Source organism: Tenebrio molitor, chromosome 3 (genome assembly GCF_963966145.1).
Source record: "Tenebrio molitor chromosome 3, icTenMoli1.1, whole genome shotgun sequence".
NCBI classification, from domain to species: Eukaryota; Metazoa; Arthropoda; class Insecta; order Coleoptera; family Tenebrionidae; genus Tenebrio; species Tenebrio molitor.
Window position 1 is genome coordinate 16611333 of NC_091048.1, and position 16978 is coordinate 16628310.

The window sequence follows — 16978 nt, forward strand, 5'->3', positions numbered from 1 at the left end:
GTATTGATTTAGCTGAAAATGAATGGAATTACACATGTGTATCGATTATGATCCTTGTTCTTCCTTTCTTGTTCACAAACAGCAATATCCTTAACTTTTTTGGGGCAGAGTAGTACTAAAAACCTTTTCAATGAACCCACGCTATGTTAAAGTTAGTAAAGAGCGATCAAATTAATTTGTAATCGAGTCATCCATGGATTTGAATCCGTATGTCTTTTCGATTGATATGCCCAGATCTAACCTGTGTTTTAAGCTGTGTTTTTTGTTCAAGAAACGACATACGATTTCGGATTCATGAATAACTTGATTACAAATTAATTTGATCACTCGATACATATATATTAAATAGAGTTGGCTCCATCCTGGTTACTAGGGGCGTTTTTCGATTGATAATAATTGGCTGCACTTTTATTATCAAAATTGACACTATTTGTGTTTAAATAAAATTGTTAATTATCAAAATGTTTGTAGAGTGAAAAACAAATTACAAATATTATGTTAACTACATATTTAGATTTGCTTGCGTTTACTTCACAAAGTCAGTGGCAACCAGGCTGCCAATGGAAATTTAACTCTCAAAAATTCCTCTAGGAACCAGGATCGAGTCTACTTTCTCTTATATACCACTCTACGCTATGTTAACTCTATTTTCAACAGTTCTTGAAATTTTTAGATGTTTACGTTTCAACTACAACAACAATTAGAAAAACGTCAAAGTCTACTGATTGTTCTTTTGTCAAAACGCAATTACTACTTTTCTTGTATTCTAATATCGTCAGGTGTTATTAGTTTTATCATATAATTTTTTCGTGTTGACTTTTTCTTTTTAAATTAAACCACTTGCTGTCATCAATGACAATCCGTCATTTGATTAAAATCGATATTTTTGATTGAAAGTTCGTAACAAAAATGAAATATTTTATGGAATCTCTTAGAATTGAAATTTTGATGATGATCGGTTGGAGACAGATGTAGGAAGTAATTCGAGGTAGTGCAACTGTTCCAAGAGAAGCACCTCGAACTACCCCCAATTTTACAAGGAACTGTATCCAAAATTGAGGCACAGTTTCGAGAACTGAGTCATGTGAAACCTTTACAGAAACAGCCTAATTTTGTTCCTAAAACACCAAAATACATGTTCTCCTCAGTATTGCAGAAAATTCAACATCTACGTTACGCCAAGTAACAGCCGTGTTAAAGTATTAAATTAAAGTTAAAAAAAGACAAGTTTCATACCTATGAACTTCAATACGTTCAAGAGTTAACAAGAGATGATCCGGACCCCCATTTTCAATTTTGTGGGCAAATGATGGATTTGTTGGATGGAAATGAAAGTTTTTTAGACAATATGTACAGGGTCTCTATAAATGATTGTCTGGTCAAGCCAGCCTTGGAAAACATTTTTACTGTTCCGCTTTTTTGAAACCGATGCCAAATTCTAGTTCGTTTTCACGGTCACTTCTGACATTAGTTTGCGTTTGTCAGTCGAGTTTTGGTTCCTTATATTCGTTTTATCGCAGTTAATCACAGTTAATATACACCAAAAATCTGTATTTTTCAATAAAAATTGCAAGTACGTCCACTTTTAGAGGTAAATACACTGGCAAAATTTGTGAGGTTATGCTTTAATGTTTTATGTTTTATTTTAGCTTTATTTTCTTTACAATGGTTTATTCTGTTGAACAGAACACGTTCATTGTTGTTTTTTACTTTCGAAATGGAAGGTTTAGTAATGGGGAATTATCTGTTTGTAAAAATGAATTCCAGAAAAATATCTGAACAACATTCAAGATGATTGTTAACTCACATTAAGCGAATTGTGAACAGATTTTTAACAATCAGAACAATTAGCAAATCATTAGGATGACCACCAGTATCTGATGAAATACTCGAGGATTTGAAAGAAATGGTGGAAAAGACTCTACAGATATCCATAGCCTGTTTATCTCAACAATCTGGTGTACCACGAAGCACTTGTCACAAAATTGTTAAAATAGGCTACAACTGAATCTTTATAAAATTAGTGTTGTACAAGAACTCCAAACTGCAGATTATCAAAGTTGTGTTTAATAATGTAATCAGTTTGAAAATCACCTCAGTTTCATAATTTGGAGTGCTGAGAATCCACACCAATTTGTAGACTCCTTTACGTTTTGAAAATTGGTGTGTGGAACCGTGGATAGCAGTGTTGCTATACCCTTAACTAAGAAATGCTGCAAAATATTGTTGAAAATAAATGAAGAATTGTCAAGTGTTTAGAAGTTAATGGGGGACATTTTCAATCTATTTTATAAAAAAATACCTATTTGTTATCGTTATTTAGTGTTGTAAATTATGTTGTTGAATACATTTGATTTTATTGAAAAACCAGTAAGACTTATTTGAAAAACACTGTTATTTATATTGGAAGAAAAATGGGAGTCAATACCATATTCGACAATTCAGTCTAGGTCGTATTTACCACTAGCATAAAACAAGAAATGTGAAAGCGCTAAAGCAGACAAAAAGGCAGTATCAAGTATTGTATTGTGGCATTTGTGGTATACGGGGACAAGGTGTTCTCAATATTTATCTGTTTGGATTTGTTCTCATACCAATTCCTGTACAGTGTGTGGCGGTACGATGGGGGCAATAATTGTTCCCCTGTTGGTGTTGATATTAAATAATAAATACATTAATGTTAGCAAGAGTAAAGCACTGTTGAAACTTGTCTCTGGTTAAAAGCCAACAACCTAACCTGAAAATGTGACATTCATTATTTGCCGAACAAAGCGGCACATTCAAAATTTGACAAGTTTCCATGGCTGGCTGGACCCGACAATCATTTATAGAGACCCTGTATAATGTTTTCAGACGAATCTACATTTACTCTATCTATAGAAATGGAGAAGTGAACCACCAGAATTAAATATTGGGCTGCCACGAATCCTCACTGGATGCGCGAAAATTACTAAACGTTCGGACAGGCATACTCAATCTTCTAATCTTCTAAGGGACGAATTTGTTTCAGCTTTAGCACGTTTATATCCAGATCCTCAAGATCCAGATATTCCTCGGAATACATTATGGATTCAACAAGATGGAGCACCAGCTCACTACTTCCCTTTGTGTTCGGCCAGTATTTAAATCAAGTTTTTCCAAATAGATGGATTGAGAGGAGAGGATTGATAGAATGGCCAGCTAGATCGCCTGATTTAATTTCACTCGATTTCTTCCTTGAAGTTACATGTTTAAAAAGTAAAGTTTTTAAAACAAAACATAACAATTTAGATGATTTGAAAGAGAGTATCCGAACGGAAATTAGAAATATTACACCTGAAACTTTAAACAACGTTAAAGAAGAGTTTTATTTTAGATCAGGGGTTTGCCAACAATTAAATCGAGAACACTGTGAGCATTAACTGCGTCAGTAACGAATCTTAAGTTGTTTGTAATCCTATTATCTAATAAATGTTTGCCCTTTTTTGTGATATTTACGTATAGTATTCTTTGGTTAGACAAAATGTGATTGTTTCAAAAACTACTGCAGATAAAGATATCATGTAGGATTTGTTATAAAGGCTGTTAAGAATACTATCCAAAACAAAAACAAAAATCATTGCATTGCATTAAAAAAATAAGTGTGACGTCATAGCTCAAAAATGCATGACGTCATAAACAAGTGAAGCAACTTAAAATAAGCATCATAAAAAATAAAAATTGATCTGTTTCAGCGTTTTTGACAAATGTCATTAGTTGTGAAATTACTGAATTCATTCCATACTGTATAATATTTCCTTAACTTCGTAAGTTTGATTATCATATATGTTTTAACTTACAATAACCTCACAATGATTAGAACGTGCAAGAAGAATTAAGAAAAAAAATGTGTAGAAAAAAGATTCTACTAAGAACTTGAGTATAAATTGATATTTTACCAAATTTTCAGACATATTTTTTAACTTGATTTGTCCGTGAAAGGTACAGGAGAAAGTAGAGGAGTGACAAAAGCTTTTAAAGAAGCTTTATTTACTGTTCTCTCATTCGTTTCGAGTTGAATTATGTAACATAATTAATAAAATTGTTGGCACCAAAGTGTTTGTTTATGTAGGTATCTCCAATTTTCCAGAAACCAATTTCTCTTCCACATAAAAGTTGAAATGAATGTATTTGTTTTGCGTCCCAGCAACATTCATATTTTCCCGAATTGTTTTCTTTTATGGTGACGCACGATGACCATCCAGTGACAGCCTCTTTAATGTGGAAATTCATCAGACCATAAGACGTGACCGGATTATTTATCTGAAATATTCGCGGTAAAAGTTTTTTTTTCCTTCTCTTATTTTCATCCGGAACAGCGGATACCGAGGATTTTACTGTAATATCAATGTCTGGTGACTGGGGGGAATACACTCTCCTATCGATCGCCTGTATATGATGAAAGTCAACAAGGCTTCCATGCATTTCTTAAATGCAACTGCACAATGGCATTTCCAGACTGTAATTTTGAAATAGTTTTTAATATCGCCGCCGCCAAACTTTTCCGCATTTATTCACGGTCGCGTAATTTCCATATCAACGAAATTGTAGTAGAAATTTAATAGCTTCTGCAGCTTTGTTCACTTTCTGCAGATTCCGTGATGCGAATGAAAATTTCTTTGTGAATGACGCTGTTGAATCGATTCGGTCTCAATCGGTTGTTGGTTGGCAATTTTCGTATGTTTCCACCTTAAGGGCAATTCGTGTATTTTATTTCTCTGCCCTTTCGTGAGCGTTTTATTTATCGCATGCAACGTTACACAACTGTGCAATCGATCGCAAATTAGCTCGCCGCCGGTTCGTGGCACAAGAATTTTAACAAAACGGAAACACTCACGTGTCTGTGCGAACGTCTGCTCATCCATATTTTTTATTGCAGGGATGGCTCGCCGACGCAAACAGCGCATTAAGTTGTCTTGAGCGGATCGAAATCGACGAAGCAACGTCATGGACCACAGCGTAAAGGCGATGACGTCTCCTCGCATCCTGACAAGGATGCTGAATCCTCATCGTTTCGAGAACGACGAGCTCGAGCAACTTTACCAGCGCTACATCTGCAAACTTCAGCACTCAAGTGTGGCAGCAGTGGTCGCCATCTTCGTGGTGCTCACTGCGCTCCTGGCCAATTTGGGGCTGATCTACGCCCATGGCACGACAGCTCAAAACGTCTATCACGCGGCACATTGTATTCTCTTCGCCTTGCTCTTGGGATTCCTGCACACTAGGTTTATGCAAGATGCTTACTTGCTGTGGGTCTGTTACGTGGTGTTGTTCTTCTTGGCGATCTTCTGCGCTTTGGCGTTGCCTCTCTATCCGGAGAGTTCGACAGCCAAGGTGGCCGCAGAAGGAACGTGGCAAGTGGTTTTCGTGGTTTTCCTAGCGTACGCTATGATGCCGCTGAAATCGTGGATAGCAGCGATTTTCGGTTTCCTCTTGTGTTGTGCTCACGTCACGATAGCCACCATTTTCGCCAAGGAGTTTCAGGAACTTAAATGGCAGCAGGTAGGATTTTTTTTATCTACAGATATGTCAAGCGAAATGGAGATTTAATAATGCGAGGTGGCGTCCGGTCGTATATCAGTTTTATACAAGATGGTGCAATTACGCTTTCATGCACACGACAAGGACTAATGAAAGGACGAGGAAACTGAGTTTGGGGTGTTCTCTTTTGTGTAAACAGACGTTTATCCGGATTTTGATTAATGTTTTCGGAAGTAATAATAGGACAGATTAGCCACTTTGCAATTACAAGCAGATTTTGTCCGACCATTTAAAACACAAGTTTTTATTCGTCCAAGTGACAAATAAGCTCGACAAAGGATGAATGTTATAAATCTGAAATATTAAAGACTGCCCGAGAATTTTTTTCTATTAAAAATTTACATTAAATTGATTGTTCTTGGAATTAGTATCAGCTGTTTTTGTTCAATTTTTCATATTGAATTAATCGATTTAGGTTTATCTATCATTACGAAAACCGTAATCTGTACCCACATACAATATAAAATTAACTCGCATAGCATTGATGTTGAAAATTTAAGCTTCTTTCTTAACTTCAGCAAAACGGATTTTTAAGGAGCTTAATTTGTTTTTTACGTTTTAACCTTTAATAATATTTCACGGCTTTTTAAGAGATAAATAAATAAAATGAAAAAAGTGAGTGTCCGTTATTTGGGATTTAAATTTTTTACGAAAAAGAATGATTAATATTCACCCTCTAATTTGTAAAATGAAAAAAAAACTTGACTTTGGACGATTTTGGTATACAGACTGATTGACGTATCTTTCTGACCCTAACTAAATTTTCATTCATAACTTGATCCAAAAACATGAATTACATATTTTAAACTTTTGTATGCTTTAGACATCCCTCAAAAGTCTGAATTATAGAAATTTAAAAATGGCAGTAATCGATAATATGTATTTCTTTTTATTTAAGAAATTGACTTATCATGTCAATATCATATCGATCCTTTCGTCATTGGAGTATATTTTAATTAACAAAAATTATTTCAGAATTATTCAAAAAGAAGCTGTCAAGTGATTGTCAACAATGCCAGGAGTGTCCAAATTTCATAGTAAATAAAGGTATCAAGTTATCACTAAATAACGTATTACTGGCTGCATTTAACTTTCGTTAGGGTCTGAAGTAATGTGAATCAGTCTGTATGTATTTATACAGTGCGAGTGTAAAATAAGAAATAAAACTCCTTCTTAGTGATTACAACATCGCAAAATGTTGTCGTAGGAGATTTAAGATAATTTTTGCGATTTCCAAAGCTTCTAAATTCGATTCAAGTTAGTTTTGATGACAATTTAATACATATTAATACATTATTATTATTATTATCATATATATATTTCGACATAATTGTCCTGTTAAGTGCCATTTTCAAGGACCCCCAAATCAGCAAATAAGTCCAACGTACCGTTAGGTGTAGGACTGAAATGTAACACACCACATTGTAATACATTGTCTTATGACATTTCTTGACATTCTTTTTCCAAGAATTTCTATCCTGTGCGAATCGTCTTCCACTGGGTGGAATAAAAATATAATCTAGACCAAAAGATGACAATTTAAAAATACGGGTCAATATTTTTGCCAAAAATCAGTGAGATAAATGTAAGGAATTTTATTCTTTACTTTATACTCGCACCGTACAAGAAATATTATTTCAAAACAAGTGATTTGAATTTGCATTTTATCCGCGTAGCGGTTTTAAAATTCAGCGTAAAAATACAACTTTATTTTTTTTATACATTGAAGATGGATCACTGCTTTTGGCAGCTGGAAATTATTCAAGAAATTCGATGTGTACACCAAGGCGTCATAAAAAATGTAAATTCAAACGTGCTAAAAAATTTATGATATGATGCCTAAGCAGTGTTGATAAAAAAAAGCGCGTGCAAACTTTATTTAAAGCTAATGGTTACGGAAGGTTATTAACATTTATAAAAGACCATTAGACACGGTAGTACAGTTAATAAAAATGAAAACAGCTAATTTTACAGCTGTTCTGTACTTGAAATTACGTATAAAGTGTGTGTTTTTACATATAACGCAAAACGGTTAAAAAAACCCTTGTTAGTTTTCAGATCTTTTATCCGTAAAGTATTACAATCAATTACGAACGTTTCGAAATAATCTCTACGGAAAGTAGTTAACAGCTGTCATTAGTTATAATCCAGCCAATTGAAATGATAAACGATAATGTCAGTTTTACCACTTGACTGTATCCATCATGTCGAGCGGATGTCCTCCTAGTTGGTTTTCAGGTTCTGAAAGTGGACACGTTAACTTATCTCTACAAATCTGGAACTAAAGTGTGACATGCCTCGTTATATTCAGTCGCTGACTTGGGATTAATACAATTACCAGATAAATTAGATATGCATCAGCAATGCCATTCTGCAGAAGCCCAAGATAATTTTGCTCCACCGTGCATGCTCAATTGGTCGTATTGTCAATATTGCCAGGAGATGAAATTTAATTGAACATGTAAATGAAACGATTTAGTGTTTGTTACCTTTAATCGTAATCCCATTTCTTGTTTTATTGAAAAGCCTGCTCATTGAGATGTCAATGTCTTTGATGATGACTCGACATTAATAAATCAAAAGATTTGCTCGCCGTTTGATCATATTTTATTTGCGATTAAAATAAATTTTCTGTTTAAATCGCTTTAAGCCTGAATTCACTTCATTGTGTAGGTTTACTTTCACTTGGCTTGTCGTCTAAGCTTTGTGTCACTTATAATTTATAATAAATAATTGTCTTTAGATAATTGCGTAATGTCGATAAATCCTGGCGCCTTTGCTTATTTATAAATTATTTATAGCGTTTTTCTTGAGAAGGAGGTTAGTAGATACTAGCTAATTTACTAACAGGATCCAAGTATATTTTGACGTGAATTAATATTTTTTAATAATAAAAAGAATGTCAGCTTCGCAAATTTTAACTTTTCAATCCGCTACGTAAGGTTTAGGAACTTAAAAATAAAGATAGGGCGAATATATTAACTACATACTCGTAAGTTCTCTAAAAAATTGGTAGATACCTACTAAATTTTGGTATATCGAAATAAACTTCATCGTATAGTGCTGCGGCACTTATTGACTGTATCGAATTCCACTGAACCTCTTCAGATACATTCGTTCAATAATATATCGGGTGTCTAAATAATATCCTGTTCAAGAGCGATTTAAAAGATTCCGCATTGTATGTTGTTAGTGCAGTGACACCGTTTGTCTACTGTCATAAATGCTTTTTGTTAAACTGAATAGTAATAATAATCGTTTATTTGCCCAACAGAATTACATACTACAATTACAGGAGATAAAAAAATAAATCAAAATCAACTATCTCTAAATAACTAACTGTAATAACAATAACAAACATGAAGTGAAATGTATTGCTTATTGGATTAACAAGCTTGAGTTCGGATTAATAAGCACTGTTTTTTTTTTTATTAAATATTATATCCCTAAACTAAATAAATCAACAAAAAGGTTCAAATTTTTGTTAATTTTGTTCCCTAAAGCCTGTAACTTAGTAATGGGTGAGAACGAGAATAAATTCTGATACCTTATGTTAGCGCCAAAACGTACCGCATTACGTGTCCAAGTGGTGATTCTGCATAATAGTGCTAGTCTTACACATTCTTAAGTGCGAACCGCACCCCAGCAGATTGACCACGCGCCTCGTTCCGTGCGGACGCATTATTATTTAAGCTTTTAAGATTAAAAGCTAACACCTTACATTATAATTATAAATAAATAAAATAAAATAATTAAAAAATAAGTAAATTAAATTAAAATTTGTTACACAGTCTGGGACTGGTTTACAAATCTATGAGGGGCATGATGACCAACTCAATAGACCGGGACCAATGGCTTAACGTGACTTCCGAATCACGAGACAGAATATAGCCTTCTTTTTTTAAATTTCGCCCTGGGTCGGAATCGAACCCGCGACCCTCGCGTCCCTGAGCCAAAACGGACTCCCTTAGGCTATATTTTGCCTAAAAAACTATTTGGTCATATTAGTCAGACAGTTAAAAAAAATACAGTTTTCTGATAGAGTAGATAATGCAAAATAAAAACACAAATTGGAGGTTAAAACTGGCAACAGTAACAGACTTTGTGACGAAGCACATCTAGATTTTTATTTATACACCCGATATATTGTTACGAGAAATAATGATTGAAAACTATAAGGTGTACATGACATAAATACCGGGTATCCCCCCTAAAAGTTTGAAATTTTGGGTCAAGGCATAATGAGGAGACACACTATTATTCCACCCCCCAGCTACCCCCAATTATGAAATTTAATATGACACTCTATTTTTTAGTAGCTGAATATGAAAGAGGACATCTTTTTTATAATAAAATAATGTTCTAATTTTAATAAAATTGAATGTGCAAAGTGGTAACCATTTTTTATTTAAGTAATAGTACAGCCGATTCTCCTCAAACAAATTACATATGTGCATTTTGAAATATGTATGTATCTCAAAATCTTTCTTTTGTAATATGTATGTATATCATTTTTTAAAAAGAAGTTCTAAAAAGATGTCCTCTTTCATAATCCGTCATTAGAAATGTAAGGCGCTATGTAAAATGTTGAAGTGGGGGTGGCTGGGAACGGCTGAGGGCAGAGTACTGACATAACAGCCATACTAAGTTACGTCCCCCTTGCGATGACACATTCTAAAATTTAAAATAATTTGTAACGTTAAGAACATCAGAAATAAACTCATCCGAACTTTTCGCGCGGCCACGCGGTAGATGTTCATGAATCGGCATTTAGCAGAAAAAATTAAAGCAGTAATTCAACAATCAAAGAGATGGGGAATGTAACAAAAACTTTTTTAGAATTTGCGTCTCTAATAGGTCTATTATTGTATTCAATTTGGAGTCGTTTATTGCTATATATTAAAGCACTCGTAGAGTTTAATAGACCTCTAAGAAAATTTTTATCAATATTTCAGTGTATTATTGTCATTTACACCAAAAAACTTTCAATATTAATGTTCAAACTCTACTTTTTAACATCTGTTGCAGATGTGTGTAGTTGCATCCGTTACCTTGAACTACCAATTAAGTAATACAAAATTCCCTAGAATTTGAAAATTTAATTTTTTTATTTAAAAATTAAAACAAGGGTGCAAATTCTAAAAAATAACATAAAAAACTCGTTTTATAAGGGCACTGGCGCACTCGTCCCAAAGACAACAAGACATGTTGTCGAACTCGTTCCTTCAGAGCACTCCTCACTGCGTTCGTCGTGCTCTAAACTCTCTCGTTCGACAATTGACTGTCTTGTGCAACTCGTATAAGAATATAACTACATAGTATTAGTGAACCTTAATTACAATAATATAACTTTTAAACAGTTTATAATTAAAACACACACACATTGATTACTGTTCATCATTATTGTATATGCTGCCAAATTACAGAATTAAGGAACTCCAAATTATACAAAACAGATGTATGAGAATTATACTGAAATGTGATAGGTATACATCTGTTCAATATATGTTGAATATACTACAGCTTATCACATACAATACGTTAGTAACTATTTATAAAATAAAAAATAAGTTAATGCCAAATTATCTGTCAAGTAAAGTAACATATAACAGTAACTTGCACAGGTATAGTTTACGAAATAACAATATGTTTAAAATTGACATCTGCAGAACAAATAGGAAGTTCAATACTTTGTTTTATAAGGGATTATCAACATTTAACATGTTACCTTGGCCCACCAAAGAGTGTACAAATGTAAATAGTTTTAGGAAGGAGCCGGTTCGAAGTCTGGTGGGGGGGGGGTCGGTGGTTGTGACTGCAGGATTTTATTAAGTTTCTGGTAGAGTCCTGTGGTCATGGTTGCCGATTTCCTTTCGGATTCTGAATCGGTTCTTTTATGTGATATTTTTATTTTCGGGATGTCTGTTTATTTATTATATATTTTTTCGTTCTGTATTGTAGCATTTGATTTATTTTTTTTTGTATTTCAATAGCGTATGCTAATACAGTATATATTACACTATCCCACCTCCACCCGGCGGCACGGCAATTTTGCCGGAGTACATACACTATTACGAATATTACTATCAAGTAATATATTATTATTATAAACAAAAAGAGAACAAATAGTTGCTACAAATAGGAGAGTATACTTTTTACAAAGAAGCAAGTTGAAATATTTCTTTGTAATGGTGAAAAGATTGACTAGAAACAGGGATATCAACGATGCAATGTAAATGAAATGAGAAATGAAACTAAATGGACGTTAAGACAAAATGACGTGATTGAGGAAATGAAAATATTCACTGCGAAAATGAAGTGTTGTGTATATGAACGAAGATTCTTTCAAACTGCACTTACATCTCGTAACGTAATAGAACTGTCACACTATTTCTTGTGATAAATGTAATTTCTTGAATTTTTTCGGCGTCTCGTGTAGATTTGTCAAATCCATATTTGCAACACTATTTTAATTAGTGATAGAAACTCATTATCTAATTAGTTAACCAACAAAATAATGCTGTTGAGTACCTTGAGTGCATGGCGCCATACACATTGGCACTAATAAAATACAAGACGTTCTAGATTCCGTTAACATTAAAATAAAAAGAGTAAACGAGTCTACTTGTTTTTGTTGAGAAAATGTCAATTGAGTTGTCGACGAATTTATTACGCTTCAGAAGAATTCCAACACTGCCAGGGAATTCAATCAGGCATACGTCATTTAATTGCACAGAGTCGTTCTTTTTTTAAGAGACCATATAACAGAGTAGTCATTCGTGTGCTATTTTCTGTTAATTTTAACGACGAACTTTAAAACAAAAAACGTAAAACTTAAAATGGGATTTTTTTCGTTGAACATTGAATATAAATAAAACGTTAACGAATTTCGTCGTCAAACAAATCTCGATTTGCTTTATTATGTCGTGTGAGTAATGGCATTTCATGTCAAGTTTTATAACTTTTCGGTGCTAAAAATATGATAGTAACGTGGTTATGAGTAAATTTTTAATAGGATCAAGATAAACGAGTAATAGCTGAGGAATTTTCGTGAATTCACTTTATAAAGTTTAAATTTAAACATGATAAAACAGTCGTTTGGGGGTTACGACGCGGATTTGATTCCGAATCATCAATTTTGCCTACAGCTGTACTGAAATCATCCACACTGATTAGCTCCAACCGTTAATGCTTTCGGTCTCTTAATGAGCAGAGGGTGATGAATTGGGGGGTTCGCCCTCGCCTCATAAATTCGTCAGCTGATTCGCCTTATAATCAATTATGGAAAGTCTTAGTAAATATGTGGTGGGATAAAACACCTAAAATTATCTCGTTGCTTGCTCATCGTCTTCATTCTCATTCAATGAGATGAGTTTAAGCAGATCTAATTAATAGATAAAAACTGCTTTTTTTTCTCGGGGAGTGATACCGAAACGAGTTACACCCTAGAGCGATGCGGATTTATGTAATAACTAGAGAGCGGATTTCTAGTTTTTATGCTTTTTGTGGGGGTTATAAGTAGCTCAATACTTTTTGAGATGTGTAACAGACTTAAAATTTTGAGTCATTTGAGCCCTATTTTGTTATGCTTTTTTTGCTTTTTTTGCAGTTTTATGCATATTAAAATGTATATGCTTATTTACTGCCTTTTTCCTTATTTATAGGTATTTTTTCATTCTTTACTTATTAGAATTTTTATTGTTTTAACACGGAAAACATTCCGTTGCCGCAAGAAATGAAAAAAATTAATTTCTCGTTTGTCGTTGATGAAATGTGGTGGCAGCCAGGTTTATAGGAACTCATCTCTCACTTTGTTGTTGCGAAAAACCGGTTTAACACGATAACACTAGGCGAATTATTTGCTCCATATTTACCGATTCCCTCGTATTCCTTCTTAGAGTGCAGGTCATTGTTTCATTTCATTTAAAATTTAATTCAAAAATGCCAAAACCAAAATCTACGCCTGATGAGTGGATAAAAAATTTTCCAGAATTTATAATTGAAAATAATAAAATATTTTGTCGAGTTTGCGTTAAAACCGTAAGTATTTTTTGTGTAGTTACCTAATTCTCTAGTATTCAGAAAATATTATTTTAGATTCAAAGCGAAAAAAAATATAATGTTATTCAACATATGAAAAGCAACACTCATGTTGAACGAAGAAAAAAATTCGAGATTTCAAAATTTAAACAACAAACTCTACAAGAATCTGTTGCAAGCACATCACGGCAAAACGAACAATTTCAGTTTAACTTCGACTTATGTAGGATGATGGTTCAGTCCAATATACCATTCAAAAAGTTAGATAAAGGCCCATTTCAACAGTTTCTACAAACCCATTGCAATAGACACGTTCCGGCTGAGAGCACTCTTCGTAAAAATTATTTAGAGCCAGTATTTCGAGAAGTGTGTAACAAAATTAAACAACGCATCGGAAGTAACTACATGTGGTTTGCAGTCGATGAAACAACAGACAGTTGTGGAAGGTACGTGGCAAGTTTAATTCTCGGTATTTTAAAGGAAGATATTCCTACTAAAGGATATGTTGTCAGTTGCAAAGAATTGTCCAAAACAAACAGTAATTCGATTACCAGATTTGTTAATGAAAGTCTTACGTCTTTTTTTCTTCCAAATGCCGTACCAACGGACAAAATTTTGCTAATGATTTCGGATGCCGCTGCATACATGATTAAAGCTGGAACAAACTTAAAAATATTTTACGAAAAATTAATTCACTGTACATGTGTTGCGCACGGACTAAACAGAATAGCTGAAACTATACGATTAGAATTTCCTGTGGTAAATAAGTTAATTTCAAATGGTAAAAAAATTTTTGTTAAAGCCCCACTAAGAGTGCAATATTTTAAGGAAACATTTCCAACCATACCTTTACCACCAGAACCAATTTTGACCAGATGGGGAACTTGGTTAGAGGCCGCATTTTATTATAGTCAATATATTAATCAATTTGAAGAAGTAGTTACCGAATTTGTCGACGCTCCGTCGCAGTCAATAAGAAACTGCATAGATATTTTCAAAAATAAAGAGTTGCGACAGAATTTAGCTTTTCTAAAAAGTAATTATGAATTTGTATGTGAGACTATAACAAAACTAGAAAAACAAGGTGTTCCATTGGTTGACTCAGTGAATATGGTTCAAAAATTTAAAGAAGAAACTAACTCTGTGAGAGGAGCAGTTGGGCGTGTCGTATCTGAGAAACTCGACAATGTTTTAAACAAAAACACAGGTTTTGGTATTTTGTGTGACATAGCGCGAGTTTTACAAGGCGAATATGTGGAAAACTTAAACATCGATTCTACAATTATCCCCAAATTCAAATTTGCGCCAACTACAAGTGTAGATGTGGAGCGCAGTTTCTCCAACTTTAAAAATATATTGAATGATCGACGAAGAAATCTTACAATTAATCATTTAGAACAACTCCTTATCATTCATTGTTTCAAAGAAGAAGATTGAAGTTCAAGTAGTGTTTTCTAACCATAAGGAGTTGTTTTTTGTTGTATAAGCAATACAAAAATGTTATATTTTCATTTTTAGGAATTGTGTTTTATTATCTTGTTTTTATGCTTTTTAATGCTTTTTTGTTTAAAATAAAACTTTTTTATTCAGTATGTTATGCTTATTTAAGCGCTTAATTTTTATTTTTTTGTGCATATAAATCCGCTCTCTAGTAATAACCGTGGGAGGACCTCCTCTGGTTACGTCTCCAAGTCGAATCGGTTGGGGGCAATTGTGTTTGACCCTCGCACATCTCCGCCTTTTATTGTATTTCACTTGAATTTTTCAATATGTGGGGTGCATACATTTTTATTTCATACACAATTATGACTTTTGGCTCCGTTCCATCTGCACCCTTTTAATTATGTCCAATTACACCCCGAACCAGCCACGACCCGTCAATAAATAAACTCTCATTCGGATCATGAATCCATCAATTTTTATTTCGGAGTCAACTAATCTCGATTAACCTCTGGGTTTATTCGAAAGATTCCCGTTAAGAGGGTTTCCTTTCGACCTTTTGAGAGGTTTTATGTTACGCCCTTGCCTTTGAGTGAAACACTTGTGAAGTAATTTTCGCTTTTTGCCGCTTCCATTTCGCCTCGAATGTGTCGCTATTATAAAGGTAAATAAATTTGATTTGCACCTGTGAATTTTTTTTTGTTGCAGTTGAGTGCCAACGTGGTCGTTTTCCTGTGCGTAAACGTCGTCGGTGTTTTCATGCACAATTTGATGGAGCATGCACAGAGGAAGGCGTTCTTGGATACGAGAAATTGTATAGCTGCCAGGCTGGAAATGGAGGATGAAAATGAGAAACTTGTAAGTGACACAGAATGCGAAAATTTTCAATTAAGCCTGAATGTGTGTTTGCTGAAAGTGCTCGTTTTTTTCTTCATACCTGAAGGGAATTCGGAGGATAATTAATGAGGAAATATTGATACAGTTCGCTGTTACGGGGGAGTAGAACGAGATATGAAATTTTAATTAATTACCAGTCGGCCGTATTAGGAAAATGAATTAAAATATTCAGACTGCGCTAATAATGCGAAGTGATTAATTTGCATATTTTTGCAGGAGAGGCTACTTTTATCTGTGTTGCCACAGCATGTCGCAATGGAAATGAAAAACGATATAATATCGCCCGTCGAAGGACAGTTCCACAAAATTTACATCCAGAAGCATGAAAATGTTAGGTGAGTCTCACTTATCTTTGGCGGTACGTAATTAACAATGTAAATGTCAGACTCCGGAGGTCATCTACTTTGGAAAAGAAGTCTGTGCGCTGCAGCGTCTATTTTTACTTTTATTAGGAACTTCCCGTTTCAGTCGTAACTTTTATTAAACTTCACGTGTGTTTTTCTGGAGGGTTCTTTCGGTGATTGAATTGCCATTCGTTTCGACAGTTCGAATAGTTACTAAAACGCGAAGAAAACACGACCCTTATTGCACAACTTCACTTCGCCTTTTTCCAGAAACAATTTTAATTACAGAACTATTTTCCAGCTATTGTTTAATGGATTCGGTTGTGTGCGCATGCGAAATCGGACCTTGAGGCGTTTCACGTTGCCAATTTCAGGTCAGACAATTTTTAACGATTAATTGTACAAAAACGTGTAACAAATTACGTTTCAGTTAGCAAACCAGTTTTTGTCGTTTATTATAACCTGTACTAGTGGAACAAACACACCCGAACATGTCGAGATAAATAATTAATTTCGTGTTCACTTTTTTCAGTAACAAATTTGGATGTATTTGTAATTGATTGACTCCAGCGGAATGTTTCAGTTATTGTTGCGCAATGAAAATTTTGGGATATGTTGCTGTCATTGAATAAATTTGGTTTTTCAACGGTTTCTAATAATAATAACCTAATCGTACATAATAATTATTATGATACACA

At 33.9% G+C, this 16978-nt stretch overlaps 1 protein-coding gene and 1 long non-coding RNA gene across 12 annotated transcripts in view; both read left to right on the plus strand.

The window, feature by feature from the left end:
* The window catches only part of rut (rutabaga), a 115930-nt gene that overhangs the window by 47856 nt on the left and 51096 nt on the right, over positions 1-16978 (plus strand). For all 11 annotated transcript variants that reach the window (XM_069041705.1, XM_069041698.1, XM_069041700.1 and 8 more), the window contains exons 2-4: positions 4898-5520; positions 15748-15897; positions 16153-16271. In XM_069041705.1, the coding sequence (XP_068897806.1) occupies positions 4966-5520; positions 15748-15897; positions 16153-16271 (824 nt within the window). In that variant the 5' untranslated portion in view covers positions 4898-4965. The remainder of the gene's footprint in view (positions 1-4897; positions 5521-15747; positions 15898-16152; positions 16272-16978) is intronic.
* On the plus strand, positions 13025-15189 carry LOC138126046 (uncharacterized). Its single transcript, XR_011157580.1, has 2 exons — positions 13025-13599; positions 13657-15189. It is a non-coding gene; the product is annotated as an uncharacterized lncRNA (long non-coding RNA).